Source organism: Emericellopsis cladophorae, assembly GCF_022114955.1.
Source record: "Emericellopsis cladophorae strain MUM 19.33 chromosome Unknown NODE_36_length_232396_cov_119_016030, whole genome shotgun sequence".
NCBI lineage: Eukaryota > Fungi > Ascomycota > Sordariomycetes > Hypocreales > Bionectriaceae > Emericellopsis > Emericellopsis cladophorae.
Genome location: NW_026250961.1, coordinates 201,614 through 218,325, shown reverse-complemented (window position 1 = coordinate 218,325; position 16,712 = coordinate 201,614). Strand labels below are relative to the sequence as shown.

The following is a 16,712-nucleotide window of genomic DNA, read 5'->3' as shown; positions in this document are numbered from 1 at the left end:
ATACTACATACATAAATTGCATGCAGGACGATCACTTCCCAAGTTGGCTGGCGCTTTTTCTATAAGTTCGTCATGACATTTCAGCTTCACATTCCAGAGCGCCTTGGGCCGGGTATATACAACCTCTCCAGTCCCGACCCACGACGTCATGGCCGTTAGAGTAGATACAAAGAAGAATCCGCCGTATGCACAAACAAGAATACCAAAATCTCCCAGACAACTCCTTTTCCTGCCCATGAGGCCAACAAACATCAACCTCTTCATCGCCAAGCGCCTTTACTTAGTGACAACAGTCCCGCAACGACGTCCATTTGGTCATTCTTGCTCGGGCTCACGCTGCTGCGCGACATGAACCGTTCCACCTCCGGGTCCTCGCCATCCTGAAAGATCTCGACGACCTGCGAGTGCTTGCCCCGTCTCACAGGCGCGGTGCTCGCACGACGATTCAGCATTGCCGCCCCGCCTCTCGCGTCTTCTAGCACACGTCGGCTCTTGGTGGTCGTGGCCGACATGGTTGTCGTCGTGGCTGAGGGAAGGGGTCGTCTGCGTGAGTGCTGCTCGAATCGCGGATTGCCGTCCTCGTCCGGGCTCAAGTTCTCCTTGTCCGAGTCTATCGCGGAAACCGCGGACAGGGTACTGCTTGGTGGCTTGGTGGCGTCGCTGCCGCCAAGCTTGGCGATGCTTGATGTTGTGCGACTCAACTTGGTCCTCTTGGTCTGGTGGAGCGGCCCCTTGAGGGACGAGTTCCTCTTGTTGCCGTTGCTTGGTTGCAGCGCAGTGCTGCTGGCCGACCTGATCAGACTGATGGACGCGGCAGCCGAGCCAATGGACTCGTGCTCGGCCATCTTTGTGAGCTCGTCGCGCGTCTCGCTCGTTGCACAGCTTTCCCACGCAGAGGCATTGCGCGAGCGACCGCGCTGGAGACGAGGCGCGCTCACCTGTGGGAGGATGGAGGACAGAGGTGGCAGGCTGGGACGCGTGGTGTACGCGCTCTGGCTGCGCTGCAGAGCCGGCTGCAAGGGCGATCTCTCCTGTGAAATGTTGCGTTGCTGCTCAGCACCTTGAGGGATGAGTTCTGCTTTCCCGTCCAACGAGAAGGACAGGCGGACCTGCGAGGCGCTGCCGCTGTAGATATGCGGAGCATTTGGGCTGCTGTTGGCATTGTCCACTCTGAGGATTGTTAGTGTGTGCGCGAGATATCACGCGTGGACCAAGAACGTACCGAAATGAGAAGCTCTCGTACCCGCCAGATGTCTGCGGTGAGGGTGCTGAGAAGGAACCGCCCTCCCTCCTACGGTTGGCCAGGTATCCAACGTTAGGTAACGAGCTTGAGGGGCCGAAGCTTGCGGAGAAGCTCTCCTGCGGTGGCAGCTGAGGACGAGAGTACGCTGCTGCGTCTGAGCAGCTCCTCACGTGGCTCGTGTGCTGGTCGTCCGCAGCGGGAGGAGAGGGCAGCGCCACAGGCGGCACGAAAGGGTTCTGGCCTGCCGGCGAGCCACCGTCGGGCGTAGCTACCGCATCCGCGACCGGGTCCGCGACCGCAAAGGGGCCTTGCACAACTTTCAGAGGACTGACGTCGAGGTTCTCCCCGCCAATGGGACGGATGCCGCTGTACTGCAGACTCGCGAGCTCGGCTTGTGTGAGTGGTTTGGACTTCCTCCTGTCGTTCTGTCGTCGATTTTGGAACCAAACCTGGCCGCAGGTTAGCCACGCATTCGACTCCTGCTGCCATTGGCAGGCTCAGTAATGAGGGACACATGCCTGGATCTCCTTCTCCGTCATCTCCGTCTGTCGACATAGCTCCATTCGTGCTGTCTTATCAGGTTTCAAATTGGAGCGATACGTCGACTCGAGAATGGCCCTATCGCGTTGACTATCCTCCACGTCAGCCATTGAACCTCCCCTTGTTGACGCGTAGAGTACCTGGTGCGCTTCCGGCGCGAGCGTGGATGCTTGTCCTCGCTGTCGATCGAGGAGATGGACGTGTCTGGGTCCAGTGAGAGCAGTGAATCATCATTGGCCACGGTGCTCGACTGCGAGAGGGATGTGTCGGCCGGGTCAGAGTTCATTGTTGGCGAGGCGGCGCGTCGGAGGTCGGGCGTGGTAGACATGGTGTCGCTGGGCAGCTAGTAGTAGAGCGAAACGGGACGACGATAGAGAGCGTGTTGATCACCGTGCAACGGGCCTCGGTGACATGTATGTAGCAATGAGAGGGAAACGACACGCGATAGATGTTAAAGACAGTGGCGGCGGTGGAGCAGCGAGCGCGTGCGGACAGAGGACTGGAGCAGAAAGATGCCGTCAGTGCGTGCATCCCAGGACTGGATATAGACGAAAAGGTGGGAGGTGGTGGTAGTGGTGGTTCTGGTGGTCGTTCATGCCACGACAGGGGTAGCCGCGTCGTTCAATCACGTCGCGCGTTGACAAGTGGATGTTGCCCGATGAGGAAATACATCAACACGGTTGCTAGGCCCAGCACGCCTGCAACAATACACCGCTCATCGTACCCGCTTTAACACACCGGGCGCTGCTGGCACCTTTCTTGTTCACGCTGACCAGGGTTGTGAGAGCTTCTCCAAACGTCACACGAGCCACACGGCCGTCTTCATCACGCAGTAGTCCTCGCCGCATTGACAATTCTCGGAGCATCGCTACTAAACGAATGTCAATCCAAGTGCTGCTATCCTGGAATCCATGTCCGGGCAAATGCGCAGGTGAGCCATGTCGCGCTACACGTACTCCAGGCGCGACATGGAGGCGCGTGCCTCCAGTCTCTCTCAGTGCAGCAGCGCACTGGCACTTGGCCCACCCCAAGATGAACCTACGCGCAGACGCGTTGAGTTCTTCCAGCGGCTGGGCCAGCGCCAGGCTTTGAATGGGTTTCATCATCCACGGATCCTCATATTCTGCTGCCAAGCTGCCAAGCTGCCAGCTTTGATTGCCCGCCCATACCAGTCTACGAGCAATTAGTCCAGTCAATTTTCCTTTCCTGAGGAGGCTGAGATGACACGAGTCTGCAGGTATGCGTTGCGCTGTCAGTTACATTGGACCCTCTTGGGCTAATCAATGAGTATTTGCGAGCGCGTTGTTAAGTTGTCCGTCGTAACATGCATCTCGAACCGAGACGTGAGAACCGCAAAAACTCTCGAGCCAAAACCGCACACTATGTTACACACCCGTAAACATTTACCAAGTCGCAAGTGAACAGTAGCAAGTGCCTTATCCGTCATCAAGTCTGGTAAAAACTTTTATAGCAGAAATGGCCCCAGTGCGCACATCCGAACATGTTACACGCTGCTGCAGGGTAGCCGCCCGGCACAACATCACATCACATCATTGAGTGTCCGTACTTTGGTCCGATTCGCGACAAAGGGAATCGAATGTCGTCATAATTCAAGTCTAGCTAGAAATTGCTGCGTCACGCAGCGTGCGCTCGTGGCATACCCCGAAGAAAGGTCCCACCCAATCTAAGCTCGCCTTCACGTTAAACCTAAGAACCCCGATGCCTAATGTCATAAATGGTCGTCCCGTAAGCCAAGAGTGAACTGGGCCTCTTTCAGGCGGACCAGACTCATGACTTATCATCATCATATCGGACTCTTTCCATCCAGAGTCCCTGCACGTCCGCTCATCCTTTACAAATCGTCGTCGTCCTCGTCGGGCAGGGGCATCTCCGTGGCCTTGGCCATCTCCTGGCGGTACTCCTCCAGGAGCTTCTCGTCAACCTGCACCTCGGGAGGAGCAAGAGCGACACCAGCGACAAATTCCTGTATGGGGTCAGCATCTTAACTTGATGTTTGGGCGGGGAACTTACAAGCTGGGGGTTGCCGACGAGCTTGCGGGCGAGCCAGAGGAAGGGCTTCTCGAAGTTGTAGTTTGACTTGGCAGAGATGTCGTAGTACTGGAGGTTCTTCTTGCGGTGGAAGGTGATGGTCTTGGCCTTGACCTTGCGCTCCTTCACATCGACCTTGTTACCGCAGAGGACAATGGGGATGTTCTCGCAGACACGGACAAGATCACCTGCTATTGTCAGACGCTTCTGTGGGAATGCTCATTGCGTTGTAGTACTCACGGTGCCAGTTGGGGACGTTCTTGTAGGTGATGCGCGAGGTGACGTCGAACATGATGATACCGCACTGGCCGTTGATGTAGTAGCCGTCGCGGAGACCACCAAACTTCTCCTGACCGGCAGTGTCCCAGACATCGAACTGGATCTGACCGAAGTTCTAGACAGTCATTAGCATCGGGTCATGTGGGCGAGGGCGAAACTCGCGATAGTTAGTGGGGCAGACAACGTACGGTGGTGAAGCCAAGAGGGTGAACTTCGACACCCAGGGTAGCCAGGTACTTCTTCTCGAATTCACCAGTCAAGTGACGCTTGACAAAGGTGGTCTGTCATTCGTTAGCATCTGCCGATCTGTGATGAACATGTTGCGCATGCTCGAGCTCCGTGAAGGCGGGGCATTATCGACCGGCCACCAGCGACAGCCAGAGCCGCCGGAACGCCTGAGCCCGGGTGAAATCATACCTTGCCAGTGCCACCATCGCCAACAAGCACAAGCTTGAAGGTGGGAACCTGCTGCTCAGCCATGGTTGTCGGTTCGGATGTTATCGAAGGCGACGGGGATGGTTTGGTTGTGGATGTAAACAAGCGGGGTGCTAGAGGTGGATGCGGTCAGTTCCTGAACCTGATGGAAGGTGCGGGATCGTGTCTTGATGGCTCAAGGGCGCGATTGCAATCACTCTTTGGGCTGAGCCAGTCGTTCGGGGGTCGAGCGTACCTTGATTAGGAGATTGTGCAGCTTCTGAGAATCGCTGTGCAGTGTTGAAGGAGGATCCCAAAATCGGGCGAGGCGTGAGGTTTTTGGCGGGGACTACTTTTCTTTGGGCGTCAGGGAAGGTGCTCTTTTATGATTAGATAAGCGAAAATTTCAGTCGCTGGGGGAATAGCGCTCATCAATCAGCCACTGAGCAGGCATCTTTCAGCCTAACGCACGTGACATCACTGGAGCTGTCCGCGCTTGATGCCTTGGACCAGGACCCCCTGGGGCAAACAACATGTTACGTCACGCCAAGCCCCGGTCACTACCGGCGTATAACAAACGCAAGCTTTCAGTCTCCGCGAAACAAAACAGCAAAGTTCGGGCCTAATGCCAGTCATGGATTGATTGAGTTTAGCTATGAGTAAGTTGCGGTTATTGTTAGGTACTATAAATCAACCAACCTTTGATAGGACATTAGACAAGAGTGTAGGGCTGCTGCACATGTGCAATAAGTAAAACATCGTGTCACTGAATAATATAACTAGGACAAGGCAATATATTTAAATGGTATCACTCGATAAGTATATGTTGTGCCTATGAATACCGCACAAAGATGCTGTCCCAATACTTCGACTATGTCTTCGGACGTGGTCTTGACAAAGGATAATCTGGGAAGGTTGTTGCGAGGCTCGCTGCCGTGCCAAGGCCTTCCGAAGTATCCAGAGAACCTCGTGCGGTTCGCAGAGTGACTAGAATTTCGCGTTGGGCGAGTTGTCCTTTGTTGTAGCGTATGTACGCTAATTGGCCACATTCAGAGCACATGTAAACTTCCCTCTTGGCCTGTTGGGTACCCTTCTTCTTCGAGTGTAACATCGCACCCGGCCAGGAAGGTCGGCAAAATGGGTGGCAACAACTGGTCTATTAGACGCTGTCCGTCTGCTTGAAGTTGCCAAAGGACGCGGTTAGTCAACTTAATTGTCGCCTTGGAAACCTCGTCCATGTGCACATGTGTAGCCTATTGTATCGAGTTAGACATGATACTTCCAAGGCTAGGTCAGACTTGCCTTCAGTTCCTGCGACAGGTGGAGATACTGCTCTGATGACATTAGAGCCCCGTTATGTAAAAAACGGTTAACTCCATCTGTGATGGTGTCCCTGTGAAACCTTTGCGTACGGCGCCATGGGAACGCCAGATACCATTGCTTTGGACGAAGGAATTTCGTCTTCAGGGTGTTCTTGTCTGTCGGCGTCGAACCACTTGACCATGCCAGTGATATAGCTTTGCTTATCACGATCATTCCACTCCTCATTCATACCTAGGTAGAAATCCTGGTACCATTGGACATTGGCGATAGGGATGCTGCGCGAGTTAAAATGCTTTCCCTCCTTGTGGCAAGCAACAACAACCGTAATCTGCTTTGGGAACGTGTCGCTGAGCTTGGAATAGACCCTGAGCATCATCGATGGCTTTCGATTCACGCTCTTGGCGAGCGTTTTTGACAGACTTCGATTAGCCATTCTGGCCTTTTGTCAAATGCAAGGTAGGGTCGGGGGCGAAAACTAGGCCAACTTCTGGACATTCGACACCGTCGACGAGCTGCTCCTTCACATTTGCTGATGAAAGGTCGGGACAGGCAGCCTAGGCTTTTGGTTGATTTGTGGCAGGGGCGTACGGCTTTTGCGAGAACGTACGCACTTGAGATGCGGAATTTGGCCCAGTACACCCCCATGACCGGCCAGGAGCCACACCTTTGTAACGTACGGTGTCCATCCGCCGCAACTCGAACGCGATCTCCGCTGATTCGAATGGCGATGTCTATCGCGCCACTGCGGATCAGTCGAGACTCCGTTTCTGGCGGAGGTACGCGTGGGGGCATGATGATTTTATCTTTGGTTTCGGATGCCATCGTGGAACTGGTGTTGGCGTATGGCTATGCTCTCGATGCCTAAGAGATGTATCAGTATGAAACGATGACTGGAATAGCCGCGCAGCTGCTAAGGTACCCACGAGGACGTTCGTCAGGACAATGCGATGCGACTCTAGAGTCTGAGGTCCTGAGCTGAATGTCTGATGGCTTGCTGAGGACGTTTGATCTGAGAAGTGTGTTTCGTGCAACATACGCAATATCGCGTACGGAAGAGCACGCAATACCGCCCATGTAAGAGCAAGATAACTGTGCAAACAGTATGTAGTGAGAGCGAAATGACATGAGGCGTTTGTTTACGTTTGTAAGTGAAGGAGTTCTGAGTGCAGGGCGACAAGCAAAGGAATAAGGTCTAATAGCTAGGGTTTTAGGGTTACATACACAGTACTGTATACGTAGTTTACAGTTCTCTCACCTTCGAACTTGTTCGACTCATGTGCGATCTCTTTCTTGTCACAACTGTACCAGCTTGAGCGTCCCTAACTACTCGAAACCCCCAAACTATCCCAGTTCATCAACCGAGTACAGTGGAAGTAAATATCTCAACACGACGAGCAATCATTGATTATCCACTGACCTTCAATAGGGCATGATGACTTCAACACCATCGCGTGACGCTCCCTTACACGACCGTAATAGGTTGAATCCTAGAACTAGCTTAAGGACAAGGCAATACATTTGAAACGTATCACTCAATAAGTTGAATACTAGAACGAGGACAAGGCAACACATTTGAAATACATCACTCAATAAGTTGAAAACTAAAGCTAGGACAAAGTAAAACGTATCACTCAATAAGCATAGCATGCCTATTAATAACGCTTAAAGATACTGTTTCAATACTTCAAGTCATTAGAACTAGGATATGAGCCTCATAAGTATCTCGGATGCTACGCCGTATGCCCATGGCCATTGTCTGTCCGTGGCTACCCAGCAGTTAGTTACAACTACAGCGGTGCGGCCGTACCAGATGTCTCCTCAGGCAAAGCGTCACGTAGAGAGTGTCTTAAAGCCCACTGGCAATGCCACTCCACCCCTGAGAGCGAGGAGCTTAATTTGATACGAGATGCTATTGTGCCCTCTTCGCGTATCTCCTTCTCTCACCATCGCTCATTCCCAACACCAGTCCAAACTAGATGGGGATAATATGGCACCCAAGTGTCCCGCGACCGCCCCAATCTCTTTTTGGCCGCAATATCAAACGAAGCTCTTCCCATCTCTGATCACTTGTCTGTACCGACCCAAGCGACCGCGCCACACGGATCACAATATCACTCTGTCGATGATTAGTGACGAGCCCACACGGGGGGTGAACACACATACTCCTTCGTTGGCCTGGACTACTTCCCCGACCTTGCGTAGGTTATCATGGTTTGACCGCTTCACCCAACCAAAGCTGCGGATCTCGTCGTTGGGTTTCAGTCCCGCCGCTTCGGCAGGGCTGTTGGGCGCCACTGTGTTCACTCGGGCGAAGGTCGGATCTAGTTGCTCGGGTATCGAATCAGGAAGAGGCTCGCTGGGGAGGCTCTCACCTGCTGCCGGTGCAGGTGCGTCGTTCAGGCTGGCGAAATGTTCATGAAGGTGCTTTTCAATGGACTTCATAATCTCCTTGTAATCATTCCGCAGTCGGATGATCTGCGCTCTCGTCGTCCGTACTGCTTAGATTAGATTCAGTTCCACAACAACGAAGATATATCATACTTTGGGCTACATCAATATCTGAACGTGGAAAGCCGTCCCTAGTGAGCAGAGCCGTCTCCATAGTAACCCCATGCTGGTAGAATAATTAGCCCTAATTATACCGGCAAAAAGAACACCTGAAGCATGTCATACTGAGTCCAGAACTGATCCGAGTGTCCGGAGCTGGGCCTCTACATCGTTCTTCTTGCATTGGAGCTGGTTGAAGCTCAAGTGGGTGCTGTTCCCATTCATTGCCGCATTGCTGCTAGGCCCCGAAGGCACGGTCGGTGCGTGTAGATTCTCCATCTTCAAATGAGAGCAAGTCTTGTTCGAAAAGATTCGGAGATGGCGGAGTAAGGAAACACGGGGTTGAGCTGCAGGGGAAGTGAAGCATGCGAGAAGGAAATGCGCCATCGATCATCTAGTAGATCAACGTGAGCATGTAAGTGAGTGGCGGGGTCCTCAGGGGCGCGAGTGGCGCGAGTGCCTGTAAGTTGTGCACATAATTTATGCACATGTGCCGCCGGTGCAGAGCCGGCGCCGGCGATCAACCTTGAATTATTACAGTCCAGATCCCCAACGTCACCTGCACCGGGTTTTCTTAACCTTTGACAACATCACTTACCGCCTTCAGCCACGCCCGAAAGCGCGTACCCAGCGCCTCTAACGTGTCATCTCCCACAAGGCGCCCAATATGGCGTCAGGTGTCGATGCTCGACTGCTGAAGTCGACCAAGTTCCCTCCAGAGTTCAATCAGAAGGTGGACATGCAAAAGGTCAACATCCATGTTATTAAGAAGTCAGTCCCTCTCTGCTCTCACGGGTGTTTCTGTGTGCTAAACTGTCTGTAGATGGATCGCCAGCCGCATTTCCGAGATTCTGGGCAACGAAGACGACGTGATCATCGAGCTCTGCTTCGCCCTGATTGAGGGAGCGCGCAATGTAGGTTCCAATCACACACCGCGCTGGTACACATCCGCTGACCATTGCAGCCCGATATCAAGTCTCTGCAAATCCAGTTAACAGGGTTCCTCGAGAAGGACACCGCTACTTTCTGCAAAGAGCTCTGGAAGCTTCTTCTGAGTGCCCAGTCTAGTCCACAGGGTGTCCCCAAAGAGCTTCTTGAGGCAAAGAAGCTGGAGCTGATGCAAGAAAAGGTGAGTCGATATTCATCAGATACTGTTTGTACGACAACTGCTGATGTTTCAAATAGGCAGATGCAGACCGTAGTGTCGACGACACGCGTCGCCGTCGCGACGAGGACGACCGCCGAGCCCGGGATTTTTCCGACGTGAGAGATCGTGACCGACGAGATCGGCCCGACCGCGGCCGCGGCTTCAATAACCATCGTGGGGGACGTCGAGGGGATCGTGGATTTGACCGAGGAGGTCGTGGTCGTGGTGGCGGCCCCGGTCGCGACCGCTCCCGTTCACCAGATGATCGATTTCGTCAATCCAGGGATACGTACCCTAGCGACAGATATGTGCCGCAGGGTCGTGTTGGAAGAGAAAGTGACCGTGGTCGCGGATCATTTCGAGGGCATGATCGCAAGTTGGATCGAGGGCGTGATCGAAACATGGACCGGGGCCGCGCAAGATCGCTCTCCTCCAGATCGTCTCGGGGAAGTCAACGCTCGCGCAGTCGCAGTACTTCGAGAGGCAGTTCGAAAGCGGGACGAGCCAGGCGCTCCCGGAAAAGATCCAGGTCCAGATCTGGGTCCCGGTCCCGGTCCAGGTCGCCGCAACGCAGACCCGGAGCACAGAATGGAATGAATCGCGACGGCCGCCCACGACGATCGCCATCCACATCGCCTGATCGACGCGGGCCAGCGCCGAAAAGACGCCGATACTCGTCATCCAGAAGCAGATCCGCCACTCCTCGACGCAGGCGCTCACCTTCATCCTCCGGCTCTTCACGCAGCTACACGAGATCACGAAGCCTTAGCGAAAGCCGCAGTCGAAGTCGCAGTCGAAGTCGCAGGTCTTACTCCAGCGACAGCAGACGATCACCATCGCCCCGGAGACGACGCCCGCGCAGCCAGAGCGTCGCCAACCACGAATCTGGGGCAGAGAAGAGGACCGGACGATCAAGGAGAGAGACGTCAGACACGCGCGGAGCACGACGCAATAGTTCCTCGCCGCCGGGATCTCCATCATCGCCACCCAAACATCGTAGCGGATAGGTTGATGTATCTAAGGGCAGCCGTCGTTCATCACTAGCACCACATCCCAGCTTGCAGTGGATAGAGATGAAGCCGAGGTTGGTACGACCTCGGACAGGTGCCGAGCGAACAACTCATGTGGTATATGCTTTGATCAGGACTGACCACCAGCAGGAGCAGGCTTTCACATTGCAACAATGCGCCAATGTGCCCAAGGAGAAGCTCTTAAGGGATAAGACCATAAAATGCGATCCTCTGCTGGTGGATCATAGTGCACTGGTCAAGGCTAACAATGTCAAAAGGCCCGGTTCACTGCTTCTTTGCGACGCGTGCATATACGTTTGCGATGCACGTATATCTCGTCGGCGTTCCTTCGTCTCGCAACGGATTGACCTCGCTGGACAGGTGAGAGATATCTTATTGCTTTCGCGGCGGTGAGATCTGCATCTTGGTTATCGCCCCCTGGATTTCGGTACTCCAATAGCACAGAACAAGCATTTGTATTATCGTGGCCTATACTCAAGACTGGATTGGGGAGAGCTACGTAGCAGACAAAAGTACTCCGTACTTTGACGTCCTCTCGCTAGTAGTAAAGCAGCATTTGGAATTAGACTCAATACTCGGTATAATTGCTTGTCAATACTTGAGCTTTGAGCTTGGCTTTCTGTTCCTGTAAACATGAGTACTCAAGATTTCGAGCATAAATTAGGTATTTTCGTCTATACTAGCCGTCCGTAATGTGTCGAAGGGTACTGGACCCACAAAAATAGTTATGAAAGTCCGGTCGCGCATACTATACTATCGCGACTGACGCAAAAGCTCCAGCGCACCCAACTTATCTCCTAGAACACAACCAAAAGAAATCAATATTCAATCATCGGCGCGCGCTCATACTCCCGGAACTGTAACCGAAACTGCGCGTCAAATCTCCACCAATGGCCGACAAGCAGCAGCAACAACAGGTTTCCCCAGGCACGCCTGCGGCGACGAACGCCGTTCCAGCTGCCGCCGAAGACTCCCCTGCGACGATGGCGGAATACAAGAAATGCCTCCAGAGAGTTCGCGAGATGACCGAGCGTCGTAGGAGGACGGAGCGGCAACTCGTGGGTACCCTCGTGTTTGACATGTTGCGACGCAACGACAGCCGCTGACTTGTGCGCAGCAACAAATCGAGGAAGCGATCGCACAAAAGGAAGCTATGTATCTAGAGAGCACGCCAAGTGGAAACATCATTACCGGCTTCGATAATTATATGAAGGGGCAAAGCGGCGCGGCAGCCCAAAGACGTAAAACCGGCCCTATGGAACAGAACCGTGTGTTCTCCAGGTCCTCCATTTCATACAAGCCAAATACCGTACGTCTGGAGGAAACTCTTTGCAAGGCGAGAGTACTAATTAAGGTCTAGGACGGCACGCCGGGATCGACGCCAGCCTCACACGCTCCCACACCAGTATCCGGCTCGTTTAGCGGAACAGCCACGCCAACGACGGCAGGCGGGAACAGCAAGAAGAAGAAGAAGGCGGCCGAGGCAGAAGACAGCGAAGCAGACGTGCCACCGGCGAAGAAGAGGATCAACCTTGGAGCATCCAGGAAGTAAAGTTCCATGCCGGACTTGCCTAGTAACCTCTTTGTTGAGCAACAAGGACAAGAGGTGGCGAATGTGGCCAGGCATGAAACTACAGCGGAGGATGGCACGAGCGATCGTGGAGATCTGTCACTAGTCGGCTGGTATCGCAGGTGCATGTCCCAGTGACTACAATTCTCAGTTTCGACCGACCTTGAGGATTGAGATGGCTATCTCTCAGAGACACAGCGGCACCGCATCCAGCTGAGGTGGCGTACTTTTCGAGCGTCTGGTTTCGGCGTTCTGGATGGGGGGTTTAGGAAGGACAATGGCCTTCAGGGGATTTTGTAATAGGTGTATCGTCGTGGCACGATGGAGGGGATTTTGTAATAGGTGTATCGTCGTGGCACGACGGACAGCTGCGCGGGATGTGTGCATTCCAATGCAGCACATGCACGTCAGGGCCAAGTTTGCCCGCCTGGGCATGAGAGGGGACAACACACAGGGTCACCGAACAAGCAAGTAACGTGTCCGTGCGAGCCTGTGAACTGGGATTGTACCCTGGGACCAACCTTGATTCCAGGCAAGAGAGATGATGCATGCATACAAACGGCTAAACCTAAAGAAAGTCAGCAAACCAAGATCGCCGCATACTGGATCCTGGGGACCACTATGAACGATACAAGGTTCTGCTTCAGGCCCCCTCCCCGTCCAAAAGTCCCCATGAGGCAATCATTGTGCGGGGTCGGACTACTTGAGCTAGGAACCCCTCTATTGGCGTCTCTTCAAGACCTAAAAGGAGGGGAAGATGCTGTTGCAAGAGGGGGTGGTGTTCGAGTCGACGGCGCTCGCGAAGAGGGGAAGAAGATAGGATCGGGACAACGTCAAGATGTCATTTGCCAAAAAGATCTCGGGCTCGACGGCAGGACACTTCTCCTCATCTTATAAGATCGATAATACGCTCACTCTTCAATTACAAAGAGCTTTGCCTCCCTTTCCGCTCACCAATCGTTGGCTGTCAGTCTTCTCACGCTAAGTTTACCTTAAGCTAGGGTCGATGCGAGGACAGATCCCGGCTCATCCTGATTCTTGCATTACAATTGCCTAAAGCGGCAGTCTCGTCGACTTCTATTTGCGGCAGGCGTACGCGGACGTATCTCCATTCAGTATGACCATCCAAGCCTCCCATTTCACCCCAGAGGTGATGCTTTCGGCACCTCGACGATCCCCCGGCGTGCCCAATGCTTCAGGAAAGCTGCTACTTTACACGGTCAGCAACCGGTCATGTCCAGCGCTTCGATGGCTGTCTACATATACAGATATATTGACGCTCACAGGTCTCAACGTATGACTTTACAAGCCACAGCAAGACTTCCCAGATCCGGGTGCTGAGCATTCCTGATGGTCACTCACACTTGGTGTCCGAGGATGCTTCAGCCTACGACCCAGTCTGGATTGGCGAGGAGGAAATCGCCTACTTCAAGCCGAATGAGCGTGGCTGTACTGCTTTGATGAATCAGAATGTTTTCCAGCCAGCCGAGTATGTATCTTGCTTCGAATGCGCCACGAGTACGCGACTGACAGTTGCAGATCCGCAGAGAGGATCCAGTTCTTCGCCGGCAGTCTTGCCAATGCCAAAGCGAAGAGACTGGACAACGGCAGCGTGTACTTTTGCTGCTCAGCTCCGACAACCCCCAAGGGCGAGCTTTACTGGCCAGCGGCCGAGCCGAAGAGACACTCTTCTGCCAAAATCTACACCTCCCTCTTTGTCCGACACTGGGATACCTGGGCGTCTGAAAACGAGAACTCGCTGTGGTTCGGCAAGCTGACCAAGCGGGGGGGGAAGTGGGCGTTTGAGAGCCCAAGCCTGACCAACCTGCTGGCCAACACTGGTCTCAGCAGTCCTATTCCGCCCTTTGGCGGCACTGGCGACTTTGACATTTCCAAGGATGGCATCGTCTTTGTAGCCAAGGACCCGAAGTTGAACCCTGCGAGATACACCAAATCCGACCTTTACTACATTCCCTTTCAAAACGGCGCTGCCTCCAAGGACAAGGGGCCTCAGATGATTAAGACGCAGGGCCTGCGGGGCTATAGCATGTCACCAGTATTCTCTCGCGATGGCAAGAAGGTGGCGTTCACCCGCATGAAGTCGGATCAGTATGAAGCAGACAGACCGAGGCTCCTCGTCGTCACAGACATCTCTGACTTGGACTCCGTGGAGGAGTTTTCAGAGTCACAGGAGACTGCGCAATGGCGACCAGACTCGGTAGTTTGGGGCAAAGATGATCAGATGATCGTCGTAGCCGAGAGGCATGGGCGCGTATCCCTGTGGGAGCTGTCGGCGCGATCGCTGAAAGAGGGCAAGTCGAAAACCCTCTTCCAAGAGGGCAGTGTGTCGGACGCCAAGTTCTTGGGCGACAGCTCAACGCTCCTGGTCACCTCCAGGTCGCGGATCGAGAATTCCTGTTACTCAATCCTGAACACGCAAGACGGATCGGTGCGGGAACTATCCTCGAGCTCCAAGCGTGGAAAGTCTTTCGGGCTCAGTAGAGATCAGTGCTCGGATCTTTGGTACAAGGGCGCCGCGGGCTACGACGTCCACGCCCTCGTCATGACCCCTTCGAATTTTGACAAGTCAAAGACTTATCCATTGGCTTTTCTGATCCACGGTGGCCCGCAGTCGGCGTGGATGGACGACTGGAGCACTCGATGGAACCCTGCCGTGTTCGCGGAGCAAGGCTACGTTGTGGTGTGCCCCAATCCAGCGGGCAGCACGGGCTACGGCCAGGATCACGTCGATGCGATCACGGAGAACTGGGGCGGAGCTCCGTACGGGGATCTCGTGAACTGCTTCGATCTTCTGGAGAAGGAGGTCAGCTATGTTGACACCAAGAACGCAGTCGCCCTGGGAGGATCGTATGGAGGATATATGATCAGTACGTCCCACCACCTATTGTACCGGCGTCACATACTGACTGTTGCAGATTGGATACAAGGGCATGACCTTGGCCGCAAGTTCAAGGCCCTCGTCTGCCACGACGGCATTTTCTCGACACTGAACCAGTGGGCTACCGAAGAGCTCTTCTTCACCGAACACGACTTTGGCGGCACTTTGTGGGACAATAGGGAGGCATACGAGAAATGGGACCCTGCCAGTCATACTGGTAAATGGCAGACGCCTACGCTTGTTATCCACAGCGAACTCGACTATCGTCTGCCCATATCGGAGGGGCTGGCCATGTTCAACGTGTTGCAGGCGCGCAAAGTGCCCAGCAAGCTTTTGATGTTCCCTGACGAGAACCATGTAAGTTCCGGCGGATATTTACGTCTGACAGTACCGTACTATGCACATACTGACAGCAGATTCACAGTGGGTTTTGAAGCCAGAGAACTCATTGGTGTGGCACCGGGAAGTCCTGAACTGGATCAATCATTTCAGCGGCAATGCCAAGGATTCTGCTTTGGAGGCGGAATTCGAGAAGATGCATGTATGATAGAGGAGAAAATGTCTTGATGTGAATGTTATGGGGACGTCGGGCAGTTGACCACGGTCTTCCGTCTACCGTACTTACTTGGATAGCACAGTGTATGATCAGACAACACTGTGTGTGCGCACACGGTTCGCAGCCTTGCGAGTTGAGTTGGAGACCTGAGCTTCAACAATTCACCAGCGCTTCAATCCAAACCAAAACCTTAACCAACCAAGCTTGACCGGGTGAGCCGGGCTCCTCGTCGTGCTACCACAGTCACCTGAAGATGCTTCATCAATCTCCTGTTCTATCAACCACAGGACGCTCCCGAGTCTGAACCTGCGAAACCCTTCCCGTCATAGCAACGAATAGACAACGTCCGAGATGCCGTCCCCGACTACACTATTTCACGCGTTCCTTCGACCTTCCATACTCCAGATCCTTCGCGCGACTGGATATCACGGCACTTCGCCTGCAGTGCTCGACGCCATCACAGATCTTGCGGCGCGCTACCTGTCCCTCCTGTGCGAGAAGACGGCCGGGCATGCAGTTCACAACCATGGCGACGCAGGCGACTATACCATTGTCGAAGTGCGCCTCGCGCTCCAGGACCTGGGCGCCATGCTACCTGAAAAGTCCCTCGCCGAGCAGGAATGGCGTGGCGAGGAGGACCTACGAGGCGTCGAGGAGTTTGTCCAGTGGTTCAGCGGTGATCGCATGAGGGAGATCATGGACTTTGCCAAAGGGGACATGGAGTCTGACGAAATGGACTATCTGAGTGGTAAGTCCTCTTTCTGTCATCGGAAGACAGGATGGGGGCACGGACGAAGGATGTATGACTAACCGAGACCAGCTCTTAAGAAACGGCATAACAAAACGGATGATGGGAAGTTTCAAGGCACTATCCTCGGCAAACCCGCCGACCACGAGAACGAAATCGAGATCGAGGGCGGCGGCGGCGAGCTCAAGACGATAGAGGACTGGATCTCCAAGCGGACAGGACGCACCAAGGACGAGGACGACGAGGTAGTAGGGGACATGGACCTCGCATAGGCTCAATACTCAAAACCATTGCATGCTAATGTACAGTGAATGTCCAACGCCCCTAGATCCTCGCTCTCTTGTCCACATATTGGCACATGGTACA

At 54.0% G+C, this 16,712-nt stretch overlaps 6 protein-coding genes across 6 annotated transcripts; 3 read left to right on the top strand and 3 right to left on the bottom strand.

Annotated features, from left to right (window-relative positions):
* Positions 1-260: 260 nt before the first annotated feature.
* J7T54_000105 (GS homeobox 2) lies at positions 261-2,111 on the bottom strand (the record flags this gene model as incomplete). The annotated part of the gene is made up of 4 exons (XM_051507856.1): positions 261-1,170; positions 1,223-1,692; positions 1,756-1,873; positions 1,924-2,111. 4 exons carry the CDS (start codon positions 2,109-2,111, stop codon positions 261-263), a joined length of 1,686 nt encoding a protein of 561 aa, XP_051361055.1.
* A 1,524-nt stretch (positions 2,112-3,635) lies between these two features.
* On the bottom strand, positions 3,636-4,591 carry J7T54_000104 (uncharacterized protein; the record flags this gene model as incomplete). The annotated part of the gene is made up of 5 exons (XM_051507855.1): positions 3,636-3,767; positions 3,815-4,020; positions 4,073-4,226; positions 4,300-4,392; positions 4,529-4,591. The coding sequence occupies 5 exons, from the start codon at positions 4,589-4,591 to the stop codon at positions 3,636-3,638; spliced, it is 648 nt and encodes a 215-aa protein (XP_051361054.1).
* Positions 4,592-7,578: 2,987 nt separating this feature from the next.
* On the bottom strand, positions 7,579-8,674 carry J7T54_000103 (uncharacterized protein; the record flags this gene model as incomplete). The annotated part of the gene is made up of 3 exons (XM_051507854.1): positions 7,579-7,614; positions 8,012-8,323; positions 8,522-8,674. The coding sequence occupies 3 exons, from the start codon at positions 8,672-8,674 to the stop codon at positions 7,579-7,581; spliced, it is 501 nt and encodes a 166-aa protein (XP_051361053.1).
* Positions 8,675-9,062: 388 nt separating this feature from the next.
* On the top strand, positions 9,063-10,182 carry J7T54_000102 (serine/arginine repetitive matrix protein 1; the record flags this gene model as incomplete). Its single annotated transcript, XM_051507853.1, has 5 exons — positions 9,063-9,166; positions 9,219-9,309; positions 9,360-9,524; positions 9,581-9,658; positions 9,979-10,182. 5 exons carry the CDS (start codon positions 9,063-9,065, stop codon positions 10,180-10,182), a joined length of 642 nt encoding a protein of 213 aa, XP_051361052.1.
* Positions 10,183-11,463: 1,281 nt separating this feature from the next.
* Positions 11,464-12,125, top strand: J7T54_000101 (histone H4 acetyltransferase; the record flags this gene model as incomplete). Its single annotated transcript, XM_051507852.1, has 3 exons — positions 11,464-11,631; positions 11,691-11,882; positions 11,934-12,125. The coding sequence occupies 3 exons, from the start codon at positions 11,464-11,466 to the stop codon at positions 12,123-12,125; spliced, it is 552 nt and encodes a 183-aa protein (XP_051361051.1).
* A 1,171-nt stretch (positions 12,126-13,296) lies between these two features.
* Positions 13,297-16,618, top strand: J7T54_000100 (Dipeptidyl-peptidase 5; the record flags this gene model as incomplete). Its single annotated transcript, XM_051507851.1, has 7 exons — positions 13,297-13,362; positions 13,430-13,632; positions 13,683-15,031; positions 15,080-15,399; positions 15,467-15,583; positions 16,004-16,346; positions 16,419-16,618. 7 exons carry the CDS (start codon positions 13,297-13,299, stop codon positions 16,616-16,618), a joined length of 2,598 nt encoding a protein of 865 aa, XP_051361050.1.
* Positions 16,619-16,712: the final 94 nt, after the last annotated feature.